We start from the raw sequence: 24494 nt of genomic DNA, 5'->3' as shown, positions 1-24494 counted from the left end.
AGCAAACTGGCGCTGTGTTGGTGTTGCTGTTGTGTGCAAAATGCCATGTTGGTCAAAGACTAGTGGAAGTGAGGGTGGGCAAGTTGAAATGAATGGCCAACACAAGCCCAGATTATAACAATGAGGTGCCAAATTCCATCCATCTGCAATATGTGAATGAATGAATTGAGAGACAGTGTGCCGGTGCCCAAGAAAACGATTAATAGATGGGGAATGGCCAAACAAACAGGCTGTTTTCTCAAACAAATGTCACCTTCTGTAGCGTCACTTTGAAAAAATAGGCAATAGTATGCTACTTTAAAATATTTAAACATTTATTAAGACATGCAGTAAAAGGAACAGTGAGAAAAGGCGGTTTTACCAGGATACCAAGATTCCGTTTAAATTCAGGACATGAAACTCCCCATACCTACTGTAAGTTAACTGTAATGTCCTTTAAAACAAGCATTTCATTTTTAAACCTTGCAATGTGTCCAGGAGAGCAGATTAGCGCCAGCAGGCAAAAGGTTGGGGGCACCAGTCGAGTCCTTCTGTTCGATAAACAACAAAAAATACAGCCATAAAAAAAAAGAAATGTGGCTCTTAATAGCCTCGTCTTAGAAATACAGTTGGCTGCTGAGTCTCAAGCAAGGGAAGTAAGTGACGACATGTTCCCTATTTATATCGTTTGGTGCTGGAAGGGGCGGGGTCTCCTTACAGCATTGTGGGCGGAGCCAGGTGTTATCCTTGGGCGGCCTTGCAATGCTACAGGGGAAAGAGAAACTGCCAGTAATGTCAGCGCCTCCTCTTGGACCAGGGTGGAACTGCTTACCTCGCCAGTAACAGGAAGGTGGTCCCGCAAGGTGGTCACACAAGCATGACAGCTAGCAAACTTATTTTTAATTCTAGTGGCTGAAATTGGGAAGAAGGTAGTGCAAATGGTAAAGGAACTTGCATTTTATTGCTGTGTAAGTGTGCAAGATTTAAACCGAATGCATTACAGCGAGAGGACAAAGAAATTGAGCAAATTATCAATAGATTTGAAAAGTCAGTATTCTTACTTAAAACTTGGAGCTAACAGGTTTACACCATCTTTATTGTGCCCTGAATGGAGTCCAGTGAAATAAATTACTTGTTTGTGCTAAACATAAGCAACAAAATCGCCAGGATTAGTGAGAAGGATCACCTGAGCTCAAAATGTCTGTGTCCCTACCTGAAAAAATCTCAGAACAATATCAGCATTACAGGAGAGAATTCTTAGGTCTGAATGTTTAGATACAAACTTCCAGACATAAGATCAGTGACTAAATGCACTCTTCCTCAGGCTGGGCAAGTTGAACGCTCTTTTCATAAAGTTATTAATGCTACTGATTAAAAATGTTACGATTTGACGTCTGGCTTGTTACTAGTGATGAGCGAACCTTTGCCGTGAGTTCAGTGAAATCACAGAAATGTTCAAGAACTTCACGTCCCCAGGGAGCACTCTGCTTGCAGTGTGCAGAGACGGCCTCTGTGCGGCTGCCGAACTCCGTGAAATGCATTGAAGGAGGAACCAAACTAGTTGTGAGTGGATTATAAGGGTGCAATGGCATTTTAATTGTCCCTAAGGGCCATGAAAGCACTATGCTGGGCCAATTATTGAGGCCAAAACTGTGACCAGAGCTGGGAACCAGCGGTGCTAACCACAGTGCCCCATCCCTCAAGCAACAAAAGACGCACAAGTAAAAAATGTATATTGTGGCAAGCGGAAGGACCAGGAAAAGGACTACGCCTCCTCCGGACCACGAGGGAGCAGCCACCCTGGTTGGTATGGGGACCATGGGAACAGAGCATGGAAGCTCAACCCTATAGGGGCCCGTGGTCACCACCAGGGGGCACCCAGATGCATGAAGAGCCCTGGCCGTCAGCACTTCCGCTACACCCAGAGGTGCTGGCGGAAGGATTACCAGGGACATCCGGAGTGCGCAGCCGGCACTTCCGCCACATCAGGAAGTGCCGCCGGAAGTTCATCAGAAGGCACCTGGAGCACGTCCGGGTGAACATAAAAGGGGCCGCCTCCCTCCATTCAATAGCTGGAGTCGGGTGGAAGTGGACATAGCTCGAAGGAGAGGAGTGGAGGCGGTCAAAGAGAGAGGCATTACTGAAAGAGGCCCGGACTTGAGGGTTTGTGGTGCGGGAGCACTGGGTTGTGTGCGGTGTTGTAAATAGTGAAATGTGCAATAAACGTGTGTGTGGTTTTGAACCATCGGTGTCTGCCTGTCTGTGTCCGGGCTGCTTTCAACAATATATACAGTATGTAGATATATCATTACATGCACTGAGTACCCACCTTGGGGTACAAACAAAATCATGGTGAGAGACTGCCTTGATCCATTGTTTGAAGGCACGGCTCTGGGCACAGCTCATTCTTTTGATTTATCTGTGCAGTTACTTATCTATTTATCTATCATATAGTACCTTATCTTTTTATCTATTATATAGTGCCTTTCACTCTATCTATTATATAGAGCCTTTCACTTGTTTTCCCTGCATTTTTGTGATCCACAGAGCTTCATGTTATTACAGAGCACTTTTGTATTCATAAATCTTTTAGTTATAAAGATTCTACGTTGCCCTCTTTGTTACTGGCCAGGGTTTTTGGCAGTGCCAACCCAGTGAGCATTTTTCGAATTGTACAGGACTTTTACGCTTTGGGATTCTCAAGTGGCACAACATACTGCAGTTCAGGGGGCAAAATCTGCTTACTAAAAGTCATCAGGTTAAGCAGGCAAGCAGAAATCTATGAGCTCTGCTCTCCAAGTCCCACACATTTATGGTGCTTTTCATTTTAGGTGCCAAGATAAACTCAGCCGGCTTACCTGTCTAAAGCAATGACGGTGAAGCTGAGGACGGTGACAGAGCTGAACACCTTGTGAAGAAACTTGATGATCTTACAGAAGATCAAGGTGTAAATCCACCAGCAGCAGTGAGGACTGGCGCTCAGCACGATGTCAAAGGGCACGCACACCAAACTGGCACAGATACTGGAGCAGGCGAGGTTCTTGATAAAGCGGTTTGTTACCGTCTTGAAGACTGAAGTTCGGCACGTCGACCACAACACCATAAAATTTCCTGTAAGTTTACAGAAAAAAAAACACAATTGGTCAGTTTGATTGAGATATGGCGCCTCTCCTCGTACAGTCGGTGGAACTTTTTGGTTTCCACTTGCATGTCACCACAACCTCAAGTGTAAAGAAATCCGTAATGCCACGTTATCTGAGCCCATCACTACTTGCCTGCATGACATCCCAGGAACACTTCTGCACGGGCGCTGGCTTTGCTTGATTGCTTTTCATCACATTTCATCTTTTTTTTTTTTTTAATTAAAATCAAAATCACAAAAAAGATTGAACGGCATATTTGTTAATAAAATAAAATACACAATTTGGGGAGGCAGCCAATATGTGCCCATCCTAAATAGTTAATAAGGTTGCTATTTCACATGGGTAAGTAAGTAAGTAAGTAAGAAGAGGCTCATTGGGTCATTAATGTCACAGTGCAGTTAAAATTCACACTTGCATGTGCTACCCTCCCTCTGTCTCTTTCTCTCTCAGGCGCCATGGTCACCCCGCCTCGAAACTCGTGTCTTTCTTATAATAAAACATTCCCAAACCCACTGAAATTGATGGGATGCTGGAGCCACCCCAGCAGCGTCAGGCACAAGGCGGGAATGAGCCCTGCTAAGTTAGGGTAATGGACACAGTCGGAGAGACATCACGTCATGCAGCAAATGTAAGGTAACAGCAGATTAATTACGTACTGTAAAACACTTGGAATAGAGTGGCACGGTGGCACAGTGGGTAGCGCTGCTGCCTCGCAGTTAGGAGACCCGGGTTTGCTTCCCGGGTCCTCCCTGCGTGGAGTTTGCATGTTCTCCCCGTGTCTGCGTGGGTTTTCTCCGGGTACTCCGGTTTCCTCCCACAGTCCAAAGACATGTAGGTTAGGTGCATTGGCGATCCTAAATTGTCCCTGGTATATGCTTGGTGTATGTGTGTGAGCGCAACCTGCTGGCGCCCTGCCCGGGGTTTGTTTCCTGCCTTGCGCCCTGTGTTGGCTGGGATTGGCTCCAGCAGACCCCCGTGACCCTGTGGTTAGGATTTAGCAGGTTGGATAATGGATGGATGGAAAACAATTGGAATAGCTGTGGGAGCGCACCCACCTCCACAAACAGAAGAGCATTCATTATATGTGCACTACAATAGGTTTGATTAGCACGGTCAGATTGTAATTTTGGAATGCAGCTTTGCTCAAAATGTGAAGCTACTGCAGCCCAAATTTCATGTTCCACCGATTCTCACAATCTTCCATCAGACTCATGCTGAGCCACTTCAGGGTAGCCAGTTGGCCTGAGCAGCACATCCTGGGGTGCGTGGAGAATCAGGACCACCAGGAGGAAGACAAACACGGGCAGTTAAGCATGGGAGCTGCCAAAGTGGGACTGAGATCCAGGACACTGGAGCTGGGAATCAGCGGGGCTAAGCACTGCGCCTTTATGATTATCAAACATTTATTGGGTCGTTACAGAGTGCAGCTTTACTGCCATGGTTATATGGCTCCTTACATATCTATCTTAAATAGTGCCTTTCACATCGTATTATTGTAGAAAATGCTTCTGTTTTCACAATGACCCTGAACTTTGAGTTCTTTGCTGTATTTGCTCCCACATAACAAACTGTGGTGTTCTGTAACACCTTCACCTGGAGATTAATAGAGCAGGTGAACTGCTCCAAATGTCTGATACCATGAGATGTGCAATGACATTTACAACATGGCCTCTTGTAGCTACAATAGTTTTAAGATGGTCTTTCACTTGGGTTCGGTGACTGGCAATTCAGTTCTTCATTACACAGCAGCTCATTTCACTCTCAGACTCCCTCACTAGGCCTCTGACCCCCTAACTAGGCTATTGTCTGCTTGTTATGTCTATTAGGCATGCCTATCATGTGAGCGCGGAATTACACCTCCTTGTTATCCATATTCTAAATAAAACTTTAACATACAAATCCACCACGATTGTCAGAACAGGAGAGTACACAATCAGTTGTTAAACCTTCACCACGTTCAGCAATTCAGGCTGTTAGTACAGTATTTCAACTTCCACGACAAAGTCCATGGCCTTTCTAGTGTACTGCATCTTCATCAGATGAGCACAACTCAGTTATGATTATGCAAATTATAAAAATGTTCAGCCACATGTCTATTTATTTCATATATCATAGCCATCTATCTATTATATAGCGCCTTTACTATCTACTGTCACACACGTGTGCACGGGGGACAGTTTACAGGCTCAAATAGTGTTATACGTCAGCCAGACCAGGGGTTTGCACTTTCACCTGATCCTCTCTCCTTTTGTTCTTCTGCACTTCAGCAAAAGGCCTAGCCTCTTGATGACATCACCATCAGTCCACCCACTGTTGACATCACTTCTGGCAAACCCTGATGACATCATTTCCGGGACCCAGAACTCCCCTTCCTGCCACATCACTTCCTGTTCCAACTGCCCTGACTCCACCTCTTCCTCCTACCCACCATATTTATAGAGCAGTCTCAACCTGTTAGTCAGTTCAGTTGTGAACTCTGAATACGTAAAGACGTGTTTTTTTTAGTATACGGGGTGGCCATCACCAAACCTTTTCCTGTCTGCTGCCTAATTTTTTATCACACTATCTATCCATCATATAGTGAATTTCCTATCAATCTATTATACAGTGCCTTCCATATCTGTCTATCTAATAATGCCTTTCCTATCTATGTATCTGTCATATAGCACCATTCCTATCTATCTATTATATAGTGCCTTTCACATCTATCTAAGTTGATCTATCTATCTATAATGCAAAGTTGACTCACTCACTATTTCCCGTTTAGTTAAAAAGCTAAAATATATCAAGGCTGAACATCAAGGTCAACACACACCCATTACGAAAGGACATTTTGCTACATTAATATTTAGGGGTAACCATCCCCTCCACAATAGAAAAACTAAATACCTCAAAATCTCAAAAATGCTTTGACTGAAATTTGGTGACTTTATAGATAAAGCTAATTGACCGCCATGTGTTTTTTTTTATTTGCGATAATTTTATTACAGTAATCCCTCCTCCACCGCGGGGGTTGCGTTCCAGAGCCACCCGCGAAATAAGAAAATCCGCGAAGTAGAAACCATATGTTTATATGGTTATTTTTATATTGTCATGCTTGGGTCACAGATTTGCGCAGAAACACAGGAGGTTGTAGAGAGACAGGAACGTTATTCAAACACTGCAAACAAACATTTGTCTCTTTTTCAAAAGTTTAAACTGTGCTCCATGACAAGACAGAGATGACAGTTCAGTCTCACAATTAAAAGAATGCAAACATACCTTCCTTTTCAAAGGAGTGCGCGTCAGGAGCACTGAATGTCAGAAAGTGAGAGAAAACCAAACAAATCAATAGGGCTGTTTGCTTTTAAGTATGCAAAGCACCGCCGGTACAAAGCTGTTGAAGGCGACAGCTCACACCCCCTCCGTCAGGAGCAGAGAAATAGAGAGAGAGAGAGAGAGAGAGAGAGAGAGACAGAGGAAAACAAACAGTCAAAAATCAATACGTGCCCTTCGAGCTTTTAAGTATGCATGTCGCTTCACGAAGCAGCTGCACACAGAAGGTAGCAACTCTTTCAGCATTTTTAGACGAGCGTCCGTATCGTCTAGGTGTGCGAACAGCCCTCCTGCTCAATCCCCCTACATCAGGATCAGAGAAAGTCAGCGCAAGAGAAAGAGAGAGAGAGAAACAAAAGTAAGCTGGGTAGCTTCTCAGCCATCTGCCAATAGCGTCCCTTGTATGAAATCAACTGGGCAAACCAACTGAGGAAGCATGTAGCAGAAATTAAAGGACCCATTGTCCTCAGAAATCCGCGAACAAGCAAAAAATCCGCGATATATATTTAAATATGCTTACATATAAAATCCGCGATAGAGTGAAGCCGCGAAAGGCGAAGTGCGATATAGCGAGGGATCACTGTATTTATCAATTGTCATACATGGGTGTCAGAGGTTCACCTTCTGGGCTCATCAGAGGTAAGCACCACCACCCCAGAACATTAGGGGGCGCTGTCATTGATGATGTTCTCACTTTTTCCACTCACCATCCAGAGCAACTGTGCGGTGAGGGCTCCGCCAATTCTAGTCCAGTGACTATAAAGGTGAGACGATCCCAGCAGAGGTCAGGGCAGGCAGACCACCAGATGGAGCTCCGACTTAACAAGTATGACCTATGCTTTGCTCGACTGTAAAGCGGTTTGATATTGCCTTACCTTTTGGTTTAGTGCCATCGAGGGGCTGTTTCTTTTGAACTTTTTGCTTATTTAAAAGGGCAACCCTGTTGGCACCTCCATGTTTGTCTGGTGGACATGTGTATTCCCTCGGCCGACGACACAATATCTATATATATAATTCACTAAGCCGACAGAACAAGCAAGACAACCATGGGATATGCACGACTTGGCCACGCCCGCCAACTCACAGAGACCCGCCCACCAACGCTAAGACCATGGGATACGACGACAACTCACAGAGCCACGCCCAGCAACTCTAAGAATTCACTAAGTCCATGGCAAGCAAGACGCACGCAAGACAGAGCCCCGCCCACCAACAATTCACTAAGCAGCCGACCATGGCACACGCACGACAGAGCCACGCCCGCCAACAATTCGAGCGAGAGCGAAAGCATTTGCCAAGAATGTTTTCATTAATCAAGAATAAAAGTCGGAGGGTCGAAGACGGTCACATATCATCGTAGTTCCGACCATAAACGATGCCGACTGGCGATCCGGCGGCGTCATTCCCATGACCCGCTGGGCAGTCAACCGGTAACCAAAGTCTTTGGGTTCTGGGGGAGTATGGTTGCAAAGCTGAAACTTAAAGGAATTGACAGAAGGGCACCACCAGGTGTGGAGCCTTTCGCTTAATTTGAATCAACACGGGAAACCTCACCCGGCACGGACACGGAGAGGATTAACAGATTGATAGCTCTTTCTCGATTCTGTGGGTGGTGGTGCATGGCCGTTCTTAGTTGGTGGAGCGATTTGTCTGGTTAATTCCGAAAACGAACGAGACTCCCGCCTGCTAGTTATGCAACCCAAGAGCAGTCGGCGTCCAACTTCCTAGAGGGACAAGTGGCTTTCAGCCACGTGAGTGAGCATTAACAGGTCTGTGATGCCCTTGGATGTCTGGTACTGCGGGCGCTACACTGAAAGGATCAATGTGTGTCTACCCGGCGCCGAGAGGCATGGGTAAGCCATTGAACCCCATTCATGATGGAGACCGGGGCTTGCAATTGTTCCCCACAAATGAGGAATTCCCAGTAAGTGCGGGTCATACGCTCGCACTGATTACGTCCCTACCCTTTGTACACACCCCCCCCCAGCAACTACCATGGTCGGGTGACTTGGTGGATTATACAGTATATAGAAAAGCAGCCGGAACCGCAAAGAACAATGAAAAGTCAACGTGACTCACAGGTGCATGTGGACTGTACACAGACGAAAGCGACTCAGGAGAGGAGTTGGGGGCTGGCACATGAGCAGGCAGTGCGTACTGAATGATGACTAAGAGATGACTAAGAAATCAGCAGACTAGAATGGCGGGGGGGCCGGAACGGAGGGGGTGGAATGGGCGTCCTTCCCCTCTGCCCCCATTCCGCACTCCGTGCCCGAGCACTGTCCAGCCCCGTCCCTCGCTTTGGGAGGAGAAGTTGCAATGGCGGTCCTCCAGTTTTCAGTCACGGACAATTGTATGTTGGTTCGTAGCGTGCATTGTTGCAATGTTACTTTTCTTGGTGGTTTATTAAATTACGGATTTTTCAAATGTTCATTTTTTTCCCTGTGCTTAAAAATCATAAAAAAAGCGGCCTGATTATGCGGCAGAATACGCCGCGGGTTGGCTAGTATATTAATATTATGCTAGCCTACATGGTCAGTGCTGTGCTGATGGGGGGCTTTATGCAAATGTAGGTTTGCTGTAGAAGCGATTCATTGGTCATGTGAATAGCAGCACTGACCAATAGGATAAATGGTTGACTGAGGAAGGGACTGTGTCCAGGACAGGAAAAAAAGAGTCGCGATGACATTGGTGTGAAATGGAAAAAAAGAAAGTTCAGCGAAGTTCAAGGAAGATGTGAAGCTCAACGGTTAGCAAGTGCTCTAAATCTCCAGTGAGGGTCCGAGGCGCTGTGGCTGTGGGCAGCTGATGCATTTCCAGAAGAAAAGGGGGAAAGAGAGAGAGTGAAGAAGAGGAGGCAAAAGTGGCGTCTTCAGGTGCAAACCAGCATCAGCTTAAACTTAATGGGCCCCCCAAAACCACTTTCTTGTAATATACATTTGCATCTATGAACTGTGAAGGGGGACGCACACCCCTAACCTCCTTCTGAAATTCTTTGCAGCATGGCTCGAAGTGGGCCGGCGCTCACTGGCACAAAATACCTACCAGCACTTCCCAGTTTTTTGCTCTTGACTGCCGGCACTCTCTGCTGCGTTCTAGCAGTGTTGTCCAGCGCCGTGGACGTCATCATGGCAATCCGTTACTCTCTGTTGACTTTCAGACCCCCTGGATATGACGCTGGTAACTCCAAAGAAGAGTTGAATGCGACACACTCTCTTCGATCGAGGTGCTTAAATCGGTCAAGAGCGTGGCACTTGAATTCCCAGTGGGGAAGCCACAGAAATTGTGTGGCGACACTCACAGCTACAGCTCTGCACTTCTCGCTCTTCACGTTAATCCACCAGAGTAACACGTATGGTGCTTCAAGCTCTGCTTTGTATTTACATTCACATCTTTAAAGGAGCATCACATACAACTGACAACTGACTGTAATTGAGTGAACAATGTGAACAAACAAAAACTGCAAATATTGCCAAAGAAAACACAGCCTGACTGGTATCTGAGCCACGTTGGATGGTTCCTTACCCAGCCATGATAAAGGAAGGAGACGGATGGAGGGGCATCCCACCTAGGTTGGTTAGTGGTACCTGTCACAGACAGAAGGCCATTATGTGTTCCCCCAGTACACCAGGTGGCAGTGTCCCTCTGGTATGGCTCACATTTGAACACCCACAGGGCTACATGGGAGTTGCAGTTTTAGTCGGTGGCCCTGTTGGGGTCCTCAGGTGCCACTAGGGGGAGCTGCTGGGAGCACAGAGGTTCTGCCAGAGCCAGAAGTGCTTCCTGGTGGCAATCCTGTTGCACCAGAAGTACTGCAGAGTTCGTGTTGAAAAGCAGCTGCTCTGCCTCATCTGGGGGTCAAAGTCGGGAGGACATGGTCAAGGTATGTTCAGAGGAGAGCGGAGGTTGAAAAGTAAAGGAAAGAAACAAAACCGTGACCGATTTATCAGGTGATAAAAACCTGTAGAAGGTATTTGTTCAAATATAATCTTCTTTCCCTATGTGGTTTGGTCATGTCTGGGTGTTTGGGGGTACAAGTGTGCCCCCATACCGGTCACAACATCTAACAACGATAATAAAATAGTTTCAAATTTCATAATATTCCGACTGCCCGAAGTTGCTGATGTCAATTGACACAACAAATCTTTTGGCATCAGAGATTTCCATTCTGAAATTTTGCATGGCAATGTTTCTGAGTGCTTTACAGTTTATGAATTCTATTTACCATTGTGAGTTTTTGGCATCTGATTCTTGGTTACCCCGGTATGGACTTTCGTGACATTTCGGTTACAGTCCAGCTGAGCTCCTAGCTTTTATCTGCTATTTAAAGGATGTTGGTTTCTGTTTTGCCTACCTCGTTCCTCTTTAGCAGAACGGTACGTGACACTGAAATGAAAAATGAATGACACGGGTCTTGAGGACCACTGATTAGGTAGAGTGCCAGTGTGCCAGCCTCGGCAGGTGCCCTGTGACCGGCTCCAAATGCCAGAGTGCCTCTCGTCCACTCTCATTCTAATTCATTTCTCGTCCTCGGAGAGCTGAGGATGCACTCGACCTCTAAGGGTGTCTTGGACTTTTTAATCAGGGACACGGCGCATTTCTTAATTAATGGATTTATTTCCCTCAAGTGCTTTGACAAGGCTTCACTTAACAAGGACCTCACACTTGGCGCAAAGCAGCCATTTTTCTGCCACTGTGCTAAATGATTAAAACTGAAAGGATATGGCAGAGGTGTGTTTCCTTCTTCTTTTTCCAAAGATTGGCACACTGGCACAGTATTTAGTACTGCTAACCTCACAGCTCCAGGGAGTGAGCTGCAGAGAGGTTACTTCATGGCAGTCTCCTCTCACTTGGCACTGCCCGCAGCTCAGAGCAAAAAAGGCCGTGATGGAGAAGCCTAACATTCATTGACGGGGACACAAGAGTCGACACCAGGAGTCACTAACGGCAGTCCTGCTCTAACCAATCACCACATTAGAAGGCAGTCCCGGCTGTCGTTTAGTTTTACGCCTTCGTAGTGCCCTCGTCCTTTCGCTCTTTCTGAAAGCAGGGGTCTTCAGTATTGCTCTTGGAGGGCCGTAGCGCCTACTGGTTCCATTCCAGCCACTTTGTTCATTAGAGATAAATTTCTGCTACAACAACATTGTTTCGCACTTCATTTCCATTCACTTATTTGTTATGTTGCTGTTCTGTCTCAGCAGAAGACAACAACGAAATTTGAATGAAAGAGTCAAGAGGTGAAGCGAGGATGAAAATAGAGTGTAATTGTTAAAATGCAGGAACTGGCATCCCAGCTGGGTCTGAACAGGCATCCTTACCCAGTCGGGAGGCCAGTATAGCCGGGGAGGACGGTTTATTCAGGACATTTTCTTCCCCTATTTGGCAGCCAGCCTGGTTTAGGGCCTACTGGGGGCTGAAGTCTCATGGAGACAACCCCTACTTTTTGGGACTTCCAATTGGTACCTCCATTGGGTTGTGCTCTGGCACTGGAAGTACTCCCAGGTCCAAGATAAAAGGAGCCGCCGGAGTCGGGAGGAAGCAGACGTGGAGCAGAGGAGAGGAGAGGAGAAAGAGTCTGAAGAATTGAATTGTGTGTGCCTTTTGAAACCTTTGGATGAAAGTATTTAAAGATTAAAGCCTTTCAATTAAATTGGGGCTAATGTCTGTGCACTTGTGTCTGCAGTTGGGGCGCTGCAATGCCCCCTGTTGGTTACAGCATGCAAGGGTCAATACCACAGTGACAAACCGACCTTCCAACAAGCCAGAAATGGTAAAGAAAAAGTCAAAAATCACAAAGCAGAAAAGTCTGAGAACCATTAGGTAGAGAACAGCACATTGAAGGGTAAATCAATGCAAAGTCGGATAAGCGAGAAACGCAAGTGACGGCCCTTTATCTGGTGGTGCTAATGACATCAAGCGTTGTCAACGTGAACGTCACAAAATGGTTGCAGCCACAAGAATCTAAGATTATTATCACTCAGCCAGGGGTTCAAAGCAGGGGCGGTGCCAGTATGGGGCCCAACCACTTTCCTCATTGGCCCACCCCGTAGCTTAGGTTTTCAAATTGTTTTTCGCCTAAACTGCATACATGCAGTTTAATGCGCATCTCACTTCATTAAAGTATCAGTCGATTATAAACGTGCATAGCAAAACCCCCTAATGCTTATTACTAGAAAAGTTCATTAAACTCTTAAAACGTTTTACGAAAATGCATATAAAGAAGGCGATTATACAGCAAGTGTCTGCAAAGAAAGGGTTAGAAAAATACGAATGACGTAAAATGTTTTCAGTCAAATATGACTGCAAGGTTCCTTCACCTTGAAAATCTCCAAAATTAGGAAACAAAATGCTAATCACCACACAAGGGTCTTACCCCTTATTCTAATAATTTACAAAATAACAGAGGGAAAATAACTTACCAAAAGAAACACTACATAGCCAGTAATTACAGAAATAAAATGTAAACAGAACGCAAAGAATGCAATACAAGAGGGTGGCCTGTAGGGGGCGTCTTACGGCCCCCACAGCCTCGACACAACCTTACAAACAAATAAAACCGTTTTAATTCCCATAAAGCGTCTACAGGTCTCTTCCTGCAGCTCAGTTCTCTTCTCCTTCACTCCTCTCAGGTGACATTCGCCCGACTCGTCTCCCGACACCCAACCCCTGGGCTCTCTTTTAACACCAAAGCCGACTGAGGTGTGCAATCTGTCTCCTCCGGGAAGCACTTCCGGGTCAGGCAGGACCACACCAGTCCTTGTGTAGCCAGTATCTGACAGCTCCCCTGGTGGGCCCCCACCCCCATAGGCCAGCTACATGGGACCACTACTCCCAAGCTGCTCTGCAGGTATCCATATTCGGCTTGCCATACGGGATTCTGCCACCCAGTGTATGGGGGACGCTAAGCCCACAGCAGGCAGTCACCTCGGCAGGGCTGCTTCCTCATTGACGTCCACCCTCTAGTGTGGAAGGGGAATATCGCAGCCCCCTTCATGACCACCTTTTATAATGGCTTCCTGGCCAGGCAAGAGAGTCATAAAACAAAGCCACAACAGTGACCCATCACGTCTACTAACAGATTATCCAGGGACCCCAAACTAGTTGCTGCGATCTCTTAATTCTAAAGAGCACTTTTCACAGATAGCATCCTTACAAGACATTTCACAATACAGTGTACCAAATAACAAAAACAACACAAGGCCATAAAGCAGAATTTTCAAATACGAGTAACGTAAAGGAAATGTGGGAGCCGGCAAACGAATCAAACATCTTCAGAACGTCAGGCCGGGAGGAGTCGTTAAAATCAGCAGCCCTGGTGTCGTCAATAAAAGACAGAAGATGAATGGCGTCAACTGGAAATGACTTCAAACGCAAGTGATTTCTTTTCCTGCCTGAGAAGCTGTAACAGAAATAATTCTCTGTGCATTTAGCGGGAAATCTCCAGGGAGTTTCTCTTCAGCAGGGATGTGACGTGACGTGACCAATCCATTTTGAAATCATGCATCGGCAAAAGCAGCTGACTTCAATGGTGTCATAATGACCTCGCTGCTAAAAATACAAAAAGAGACGAGATGAGGAGGATTTGTACAGTTGGGAGGCTCAATGGGATGGAAAAAATGCGAGTTAGAGAGCCAAACCACTCAAGGAAACGGCACAAACAAAAGCTACAAACTTAACGCATCTCCATTCCTTGTTACTTTTTTTTATTTAATCCACGAGTGAGGACAAATTAAAAAAAAAAAAGCTCTATCAGCATGAGAAAAAAGTCAAACACATCGAGCAGGTCACTTGATAAAGCCTGCACTCTGAACAATCAAAGTGCCAGAGTGGTTCTTCAAAATGATGACATAGGGGAACCATTTTTGTTTTTTAAAAGACCCATCCACATGGAGGTTCCAGGAGGAACCTTTATTTATTGAGATCTGTGACAGGCTCCATACAGTAAATAACCATGACTAGATTGTAACAGGTTTGTGAAATTACACATGGCTAAGTTCGGGGTTTCTTAATCTGTTAGTGTCCTTCTATCTAGCCTACCATACAATACGTTAAAGATTTCTGCTTTTTTTCTACATATTAGGACTTTTTCAAAGTACAAGGAACCACCTTCATAAGCAAAGGACCCTTCCCAGAACAAAATGTTGCTTGTCAAGCTATAGTTCTATGAGAAACTGTAAAGAACAGTGAAGTGCCATTGAAGAACCAGGAGTTTTAGAGTGTACTTACTGTATATACTGATGGACAAGCCATGCAGTTGCTGTATAAAAACTCCTCACAGACAGATTATTAAACGTAGTCACTGACGTGACCTTCACTGTAGAACATTTCAACAATCTGCACAAGAAGAGGCCACTCTGCCCAACAAAGCTTGCCAGTCCTGTCGAATGAATTCTTCCAAAATGACATCAAGTCGAGTTTTGTTGATCCTTAAAGTCCTACTGTCCAACAGACTACTTGGTCACTTACTCCATGTTTCTATAAGAAAAACTTCCTAATGTTTGTGAAAAATTTACGCTTAACAAGTTTCTAATTGTGTCCCCATATTCTTGATGAGCGCTGCTGCCTCGCAGTAAGGAGACCTGGGTTTGCTTCCCAGGTCCTCCCTGCGTGGAGTTTGCATGTTCTCCCCGTGTCTGTGTGGGTTTCCTCCGGGTGCTCTGGTTTCCTCCCATAGTCCAAAGATGTACAGGTTAGGTGCATTGGCGATCCTAAGTTGTCCCTACTGTGTGCTTGGTGTGTGTGTGTGTCCTGCGGTGGGCTGCTGCCCTGCCCAGGGTTTGTTTCCTGCCTTGCGCCCTGTGTTGGCTGGGGTTTGCTCCAGCAGACCCCCGTGACCCTGTAGTTAGGATATAGCGGGTTGTATAATGGATGGATGGATGTTCTTGATGAAAAAAGGTAAAAATCTAAAACAAAATCCAGATCATGAACGCCAGGGGGTGTACCAGTCATCTTGCTGGCTTTGTAGAACAAAATGTGTCCTTTATTCAGGATAAAGTGCTAATATAATGAAAATATTTAGAATATAGAAAATACAATACATTCATCAAATGCATATACCAAAAAACAAACACCAAATTCATAAGCAACACTTGAGAGCTGTGCATCACATCGCCATCCCTTAATACAAAATGTGAAGCTGTAGACTCCATCAGCCATTGACTAAGAAGCGGACGGCTGCACTAGTAATGCAAACTGTGAGGGATGACACGGCCGGTATGGACCTGGACAGGAGGTCGGTCAGGGAGGGAATAACAATAGCTCCTTTCAGTGCCAAGGCCCGGATGTGGAAGGACATTAGAGTGGCTATATTGGGGCTGGCGTCCTAACAGCTTCTAAGCGACACCCAGGAAGATGGCACAGCAGGTGGCTGCCTGGTATGGGCAGAGCGTTCCCCTGTACACTGGGTGGAAGCATCCTGTCTGGTGAGCCCCATTATGGGAGCTTGCATTGGAGTTGTGGTCCCATGGGCATGCCCTGTCAGGGGGAACTGTCCAATATTAACAATACAAGGATCAAAAAGGGGTATGACCAAAATTCTATATCACAGTATTTTTCAAAATTATATATGGAAGACTGTCATATCAGGAGAACATCTGACCCCAGGAGGTGGTCTCCTTTCACCATTGCAGTACCAAGACTTCCTGGCAGGGTAAGGGACCACCCGTCCCATCTGGGATGCCAGCCAACACAATGACAAATACTAAAAAAAAAAAAATACTCGGTGGAACACCTCAGAAGTAATGAAGTTAAATGGCAGCAGGTCAGTCACATGATTGGGTATAAAAAAAGAGCATCACAGAGAGGCGGAGTCTCTCAGAAGTAAAGACGAGCGAGGGGCTCACCACTCTGTGAAAGAGGCAAATAGTGTAACAATTTAAAGATAACGTAAAAGGGCAAAGAATTTGGCGATTTTATCATCTACAGTACTTAATAAATAACATGATACGATTAAGAGAATCTGGAAAAAATCCTGTACACAAGGTACAAGGCCAAAAGCCAGTACTGGATGGCCATGATTATCAGTCCCTCAGGTGGCACAGACACGATTCTGTAGTGGAAATCGTTGTGGGGGCTCAGGAACACCATGGTCTGTAAACGCCGTTCATCACTGCATACATAAACACAAGTTAAAACTGTTCCCTGCACAGAGGAGACGGTAAATAAACACAATCCAGAAACATCGCTGCCTTCTCTGGGCCCAAAATCACTTCAGATGGACCGAGGCAAAGTGGGAAACTGTCCTATGGTTTGACAAATCAAAATCCGAAATTCTTCTTCGGCCAAAGAGGAGTGTGTGACACTAGATGGCCCTGTTGCTCCTCAAACCCAATAGACAAATATTCAGGACACCAGGTAAAAGCAGAAAAAGGTATTTTAATTTGTTCCTTTTCTGTAATAGTGCCTCTAAGCACCCCAACCACTATACACGGAAAAGTAGTAATTACAATAAAGCACACAATTCTCTCTCTATAAATCTTTCCTCCACACCTCCCAGCAAACTCTGTCAACTACCTCCCAACTCCGGCTCGCTTGCTGGGTTCACAGCAGTCCTTTATATAGTGCCCGACCTGGAAGTGCTTCTGTTCATCCTCCCATGTGACTTGCCAGCACTTCCGTGATCGAGTTTTCTTCATCCCTGTGACTTGGGAGTTCTTCCAGGCTATATGGGAAGGCAAAATCCTCCTGTCTCCCTACAGCGTCTCCTGGCGGCACCCATGGTATCCAGCAGGGCTGTGAAGCCGAACTCCATATCCCATGGTGCCCTGCAGGAATCCAGGGCACCTCTATGCTGCAGGGAAATTGCCATCTAGCGTCCTGGGGGAGGCAGTGTCCCAAAGTTGCTGCCTTCCCTCATCCTTCCACTCTTTGGGCGTTCCGGCCAGGTTGAGCTACCGGCTGTCCATCACAAGTGGGATCTTCTAGCTTGTCATCAGTGCATCCGTGACAGTATGGAGGTGCTTTAGTGCACATTGCACATCTGGGAAGCCCCATTAGCGCTGCACAATACCTACGAGTTTAAGGAGCAACATCTGCAGCCATCCAGACAACGTCTTATTTTAAAACGCATTCTGCAGGTATCACAACAGCATGGCTTCATAGTAAAAGAATCCGGGCGCTAAACTAAACTAAAAGACATCAATTGATTGCAACTCGTGCAGAATGCAGCTGCTAGAATCTTAACTAGGAAAAGAAAATCTTAACACTTCTCTCCAGTTCTGATGTCACTACACTGGTTACCTGTGTCATTTAGAATTGACTTTAAAATACTGCTTATGGTTTACAAAGCCTTAAATAATCTCGCTCTATCTTATATCTCAGAATGACTTTCACCTTACACTCCAAACTGTAACCTTAGATCTTCAAATGAGTGTCTGCTTATTATTTCAAGAGCTGAACTTAAACAAAGTGGTGAGGCGGCCTTCTGCTGTTATGCACCTAAAATCTGGAATAGCTTGCCAATAGGAATTCGCCAGGCTAATACAGTGGAGCACTTTAAAACACTGCTGAAAACACATTACTTTAACATGGCTTTCTCATAGCTTCATCTTAGTTTAATCCTGATGCTCTGTATATTAAATTAATTATCATTATTATTCATGGTGGCTCTGAAATATGTACTAACCCCTACATTCTCTTCTGTTCTTTTTCTGGTTTTCTGTGTTGTTGTGATCTGCACCACCACCACCTGATCAAAGCACCATGATGTCCCTACATTGATGGATTAAAGGCCAGAGGTCCACATGACCGTCATCATCAAATTTTTCCATGAGAAACCTAAATACCATGAGGGCTGATTAAGGTCATTTATGTTAGGTAGAATGCCTACAGGGGGCTGGGTGGTCTCGTGGCCTCAGAACACCTGCAGATTTTTTTTTTTTTTCTCCAGCTGTCTGGAGTTTTTTTTTTTTGTTTTTCTGTTCTCCCTGGCCATCGGACCTTACTTTTATTCAATGTTATTTAGTGTTCCCTAATTTTATTTTTTAATATATTTTGTCTTTTTTCTCTTTCTTCATCCTGTAAAGCACTTTGAGCTACATCATTTGTATAAAAATGTGCAATATAAATAAAATTTTGTTGTTGTTGTAAACTGGCGCACCTGCCATCCAGACCTCTCACCCTTTGAAAACATTTGCCACATTATAAAACGAAGAAGACCCTGAACTGTTGAGATGCTGAAATATGAGATCAGGAAAGAATGGGACAGCATTTCACTTTTAAAGCCACAACAGTTGGTCTCCTCAGTCCCCAAGGAGAGGGGATGCCATGCAGGGGTATCAGGACCCATCCCAACTTTTTTGGAACATGTTGATGAAATCAAATTCAAAATGAGCGTGTGTTTTTCAAAAAAAAACAACAATAAGACTTCACAGTTTCAACATCTGATATGTTGTCATTGTTCTGTTTTCAATTAATGAGAGCGGTTTACGTGACTTGCAAATCATCGCATTCTGTTTTTACTGATGTTTTTACCCCAACTTTTGGGAAATGGGGTTGTACTGTATTTACAAAAATAAGGTTGACAAATTATTTCCGAAAAAAGGTTTTAGCTGAGCCAGGGATCACCAAAATCACAGATCATTAAGGAAGGGGTGAGTAACAAGATCCTCCACAACACACTTGATCCTACAAGCAAACCCACTCTGTTCATTAAGCCCTGCGGATGATCCAGCTTTACATTTGATCATCCAATTAGCTTCTATCAAGATGCCCTCCCTGCCACTGTGATCCTTGCCCACCTCCGCACTCTAGGGTTGAATGGCCACTGACTAAGGAGCTCCTTTATAATTCATTCTACTTTCATGACAATCCTTGAGGGCACTTTTGTGTACCAAAAGCTGCATCTTTAAGAGTCAGGGTTGCCAGGACTGATTTCTTTTTCTGTACATTATCTAAAAAAAAAAATAAATCAAAAACTCTCCTCAAATTTGTCTTATAAATTGTCTTAGCCAATATGTGGGCCTCTCTGTCAGAGCCTTAAGTTTGTTTCAATCTTATTTAACAGGTAGAAAATTCTTTGTTAGTTGTGGTGATTGTACTTCAAAGATCCATGATATTTTATAGGATCTACTCTGGGCTCGCAGTTATTTTCAAACTACATGCTTCCATTAGGTCAGAATATCACAAAGCTAAAGTTGAGTTACCACAGCTATGCAGAGGACACAAAGCTTTATCTGTCTATAGCGCCTGATGACCCTGATGCTGTTTGCTCTCTGATCAAATGTCTTTGCAGTATTTCTGATTGCACGAGTAGAAACTTTCTCAAACTAAATAAGGAAAAAAAAAAAGAAATCTTAAGTTGTTAAATAAAGTGGGAATAATGAGGGTATTAGAAACTGAGCAGGATTAACAGGCCCGAAGCACTTAAAAGTTTTTGATGCCTCCATATAAATGAGCTGCACTCACTCTCAGTGGACGACTGAACGGGACAGCCATAATCAAGACAAGAACGATCACATGAGCCTCCGTGAACCGTGTGGCAGTTACTAGATTCTAATTTTGTTGTATTACCAAGAGTAATATACATCATTAACCTCTATTATTACTATTTTATTATTATATATAGTGTATATATGTGTGTATACATCTATTATAATAAAAAAAATCCTCGGATGAGACGCAACTTTTTCAGAGAGATACTTTCATGTCCCACGAGACGAGACTTTGTGCCAAGAGATTTAACCATGCCTGGGTCTAGAAATAAAAGACAAAGAGTATACGACAAAGTAGAACATTGTAAAGAATTCAAAAATGCTGGTGCGATACACATGCAGAGCAGGTTAGAGATAATGAAAGTACTAAAATTCGAAAGTCTCAAAAAAATGATAGTAAAGATCACATTAGCGCAAACAAACAGAAATTATTACTCAGTGAAATAACGGAACAGTGAAAAGAGATTGAATATATTGTTCGGATTTCAAGTTTAAGTCGGAGACTTGTAGATCGTCTAATTTGTATTGCCATCAGGGAAAAATAGTGTTTTTCCCAATGAAGAGGCGTATCCACAAGAATTAAAAGATTTGTTGTTTGGTGAAAGTGAAATCCACATACGCGAGCGGCAGAGACGCGAAGTGGCTGACATGTAGTGCAGGCCGAGGGGTGGGGTTGGTGACCAAAGCAAGCAGGGGGAGAAGCCCCCTAGTATATATGTGTCATTTTTTCATTTAATGTGGGAGCCCTTCTTTCTGGAACCTGGTTCAGCTGCACCATTTGCAGTTTTGCACCATACAATGGTAAATCTGGCAATACAAAACTGGGGGCTTCAAAGCTGAAAAATTTTCTGCCTGCTTATGTAAGAGGTGGCCCGGCTGAAGACTCACAAGTGTAGCATACCCTGTCTAGAGCTGCTGTACAGACTGTGTCTCTGTGTGTTAGTCATAAGTACAGAAATATAAATAATTCAGCATTTATAAACTGTTACCAACTTCCCCTACTCTGTTTCTCGTCTCAATATCTGGACATGGCACTTGGTGGCAGCGCCAAGATCTCCATGACAGTAACCACATCTAACTTAGCTTTGACTTTCTCTCTACAGTTGACTGTGGACCCTTCTATTGGTTTATTTTCTCAGCTAATTCCATCGACAGGAGTTTGTTTTCCTCTCCTCCACCGTCAACTGTCCATAGTTCAACAATTCACTAATGACCAGACATTTTTGCTTTTCATTCACACAAATCATTTTCTACTTTGCTTCCTGTGAGATTGAACAAATCTCTGTCTTTATGTGGACTAATTCTGTATTCAGTCATTTTTAAAATTGGTACCTGCACTGAGTCAGCTCCTTAAAGTGCCGGAAAGGTTTTGCGTGATCAATGATCCCTTGAGTGATGCCATCGGGAGTCCTGTACTCCTGGTAGGGTCACCCATGGCTGCAAGGTCAGAGGTGAGGCCCTGACTAAGTATGTCTCAACCACAGGTAAAGGTCCATCCAAAGTGGTGCAGCTTCCTGCAATCCCTGGTCATCCTGCAGAATGGCTTGCCACGTGGAGTCCCGACAGGAAGTGAAGCGGTGTGATTGAGGATTGTGTACCCTCACTACCACAGTGCAAATCAATCTCATAAATCTGCCTTTTTCTGCTGACATGCATATCTGACACAGAGCCACATTAAGCACAGGGGTTCACCTCATAGAACTGCTAGGCAAGCAGTATGACATAAGATAGATTGGAACAAGTGGACAGCGTGCAGTCAGACTGTGAGATGCTGTAACTGTGCTATTTCTATCTGTTAAGTTAGCATGGAATTGCATCCTCGTTTAAACATCATTGCTTTGTTTGGAATTGCATGTTGCCTAAGGGGGGTCTGCACGTGGAGAAAACACTATAAAGCCTTGGAACATTTGCAAGCACACCTTTAAAGCCAACAAACGGATGGTAGATAAAGCCACCTGTTCCTGAAAATGCCTTCCGCTGCACCGACAACACTGACAGACTCTACGCTTCGGGCTCCCACTCCCGGACCAGGTGTTGTCACTGGCTTAATTCGTCTGATATGCAGTGTAAGCCGACATTAAACAAAGCTAAGTTATTTCTCCTACGTGATTTCTTACTGTCATATCATCTTTCATGTTATATCTATATAGATTTGTGATAAGTAACATGCCAAAATTACGAAAGAACTCATTCCCAGGGAGCTAGCACTCAGTGCTGGACTCACCACCGATACCAACATCTCCTTTGGCCGGGCTCGCGGGCAGTCGGTCAGTTGCGTCGTCACTAGTTCGATGAACAGCCTTGTGGTTTTCAGGCTTTACTGTGGAGCCAACAGAGCTTATTGTTTGTCTATTTGTGCCTACATTGGGGTGCCAAGTATTTCGGATGAATGTAGAACAGAAGAAGCAAGCAGAAGCTTTCTATTCGTTGGGAGAATACTGTAATTCATAACAAAGCTGTATGCCCTTGTTAAAAGAAGGTCTGCTGCTCAAGGTAATGTCATCAGAGGGGCACTGAGCACATTAACAGGTTTCCATCCTGCTGGGTAAATGTCAGACCAGGCCTCTGATCAAAATCTGCTTGCCCTTTTAAAAGAGCTGTCAAGAGGCTGTTTACAGACATTTTGCTTGTAAGCACAATCTAAAATGCTTTTCTTTTAATAACGTGCATGTCTCCAAAGGTGCAGTGCACCACCACTGCCACTGTGGCTCTGCAAAGGACAAGTTGTCCTCAGATACTGACGACTTCCTGCCAGTTTTACAAGTGAAAGCTATTTTGTGCCTGATGCTCTGAATATCACAATCATGTAATAAAACAAAATAGTCCATCAGAAGAAACAAAGGACAGTGTAGGTGCTATGGAGGAATGACAGGCATCCTGGCTGGGATAAAGGATGAATTCTTGCCCAGACTGGAGAACATAATGGATGAAGTGGGTGAACACGCAAAGTTGGAGCAGTTCATCCCCCCACACAACAGGTGGCAGTGTTCCTCAGGGCTGACCACGATTAAGACATGTATGCTGGAGTCTGGAAACCCACTGCCAGTGGGGGGACTGTGCTGGTTTCCACACGACCCAGAAGTGCTCCAGACGACCGAGGACTGATATCAGAAGCAATTCCTGGGTCAGAGTCAAAAGGAGGCCTCACTTGACTGAGTCAGAGTCAGAAGGCAGCGAGCAACACTTTATGGGAGCTGGTAGGAGAGACTTTGCATTTTTACGTTGTGGTTGGTGTTTCTATAAGAAAGGTGCTGAAGCAAATAAAAATATTTTATTTGAACCCAGAATTGTGTTTGGGTGGTATTGTGGTTTGGGGCTCAGAAGCGCCCCCTTGTGGATACAACAGTAAGCTGTATTTTATTGTGAGCAACATTCAACAGCACAGGAAAGAAGTCTACATGTTTGTCTAAATCGGACGAATATTTTTGAGCTGGACCAGTAGACTGTTATCTCTTCAGGGCATATGAGATTTGCAGTGACCAGGAGAAGGACATAAAATCAAAATGGGTCAAAACCGGGGGATCAAAGAAAACCAAATGTCAAGACCAAAACAAAGTGCAAGAAACAAAAGTCAAGGGTGTAAGCAAAAGGTCAATGTTCTGCCGAAGTAGAATGATCAAAATGAGAACAAAACAGAGTAGGCCAAAACCAAAGAGAGACAAATCTTTCGCTAAACCAGAAATGGGAGACAAAAATCAGAATCGTAAACCAGAAAGTCAGTCTAAAAACCGAGAACGAAAATACCAAGAACTGCATCCTTTTATCCAAAACTAACCATATTTAAAGGGTTGTGGTGATGACATCATATGCACACACTCCGGGGGAATTCTGGGAGGTTGTCTTGGCAATGGGAGACATAAAAGTACCTCCCATTAATATTCACAATGACACTGCAATAAGACCCTGAAAAACTGTAATGTACTTGGGAACCAAAGACTCCAATGCCCTCGAGACTCAAAGTCCCTCGTCCTCAGAAACTGCAGGATAGCCACCAAGAAGTCTCAAAAACTCCACAGGAAAACATAAATCACAATATTTGATACACAAACCAAGCACAAGGATTTTCAGCAAGCGATTGAATTGTTGTAATGTTTTGTTTTTATTTGCAGCTTTCATAAAGAAAGATTTACGCAGAAGACCTTCACAGTACTCGGGTCATGACCTCCAATGACACACCCATAGCAACCATCACATGTCCTAACAAAGGGAGCCTAACAGTGCAGCAGATGACAGACGAATTCCTACCAGACACGAGAAGTAGACAGAAGGCAAAAAGGCTCAAAACCGAAAGATTGATAAACCAAACATCAGACCTGACGCAAGAGGCAAAAATCGACATCTAAAAATGCCAAGCTAACAGTCAAATGATGTTGTTGTTGCTGTATGCATTGTCACGTGTTCCCCTTTGCTCCTCTGTGGGTGTTCCCCGAAGAGGCGGGGCCAGCTGTCCGTCTCCGTGTTGAACCGCCCCCCAGCTCTATAAAGGCTGAGCAGACCCACAGGTGAAATTCAGTTTATTTTCTTTTAAATGCTTGGTGTGGTTCATTCTCTTGTGTTTTTCTGTGATTTACAGTTAATTGGAGTCCTGCTTTGTTTATCAACCACGATTACTGGATTCTCTTTTTAG

At 44.5% G+C, this 24494-nt stretch overlaps 1 protein-coding gene across 1 annotated transcript in view; it reads right to left on the bottom strand.

Annotated features, from left to right (window-relative positions):
* gpr176 (G protein-coupled receptor 176) overlaps nt 1–24494 on the bottom strand; it is a 54093-nt gene that overhangs the window by 6946 nt on the left and 22653 nt on the right. The window contains exon 2 of the mRNA XM_028822246.2: nt 2838–3090. Within this exon, the coding sequence (XP_028678079.1) occupies nt 2838–3090 (253 nt within the window). The remainder of the gene's footprint in view (nt 1–2837; nt 3091–24494) is intronic.

This window comes from Erpetoichthys calabaricus, chromosome 16, assembly GCF_900747795.2.
Source record: "Erpetoichthys calabaricus chromosome 16, fErpCal1.3, whole genome shotgun sequence".
NCBI lineage: Eukaryota > Metazoa > Chordata > Cladistia > Polypteriformes > Polypteridae > Erpetoichthys > Erpetoichthys calabaricus.
The sequence above is the reverse complement of the archived record's forward strand: the minus strand, read 5'-3'. Positions and strand labels throughout refer to the sequence as shown.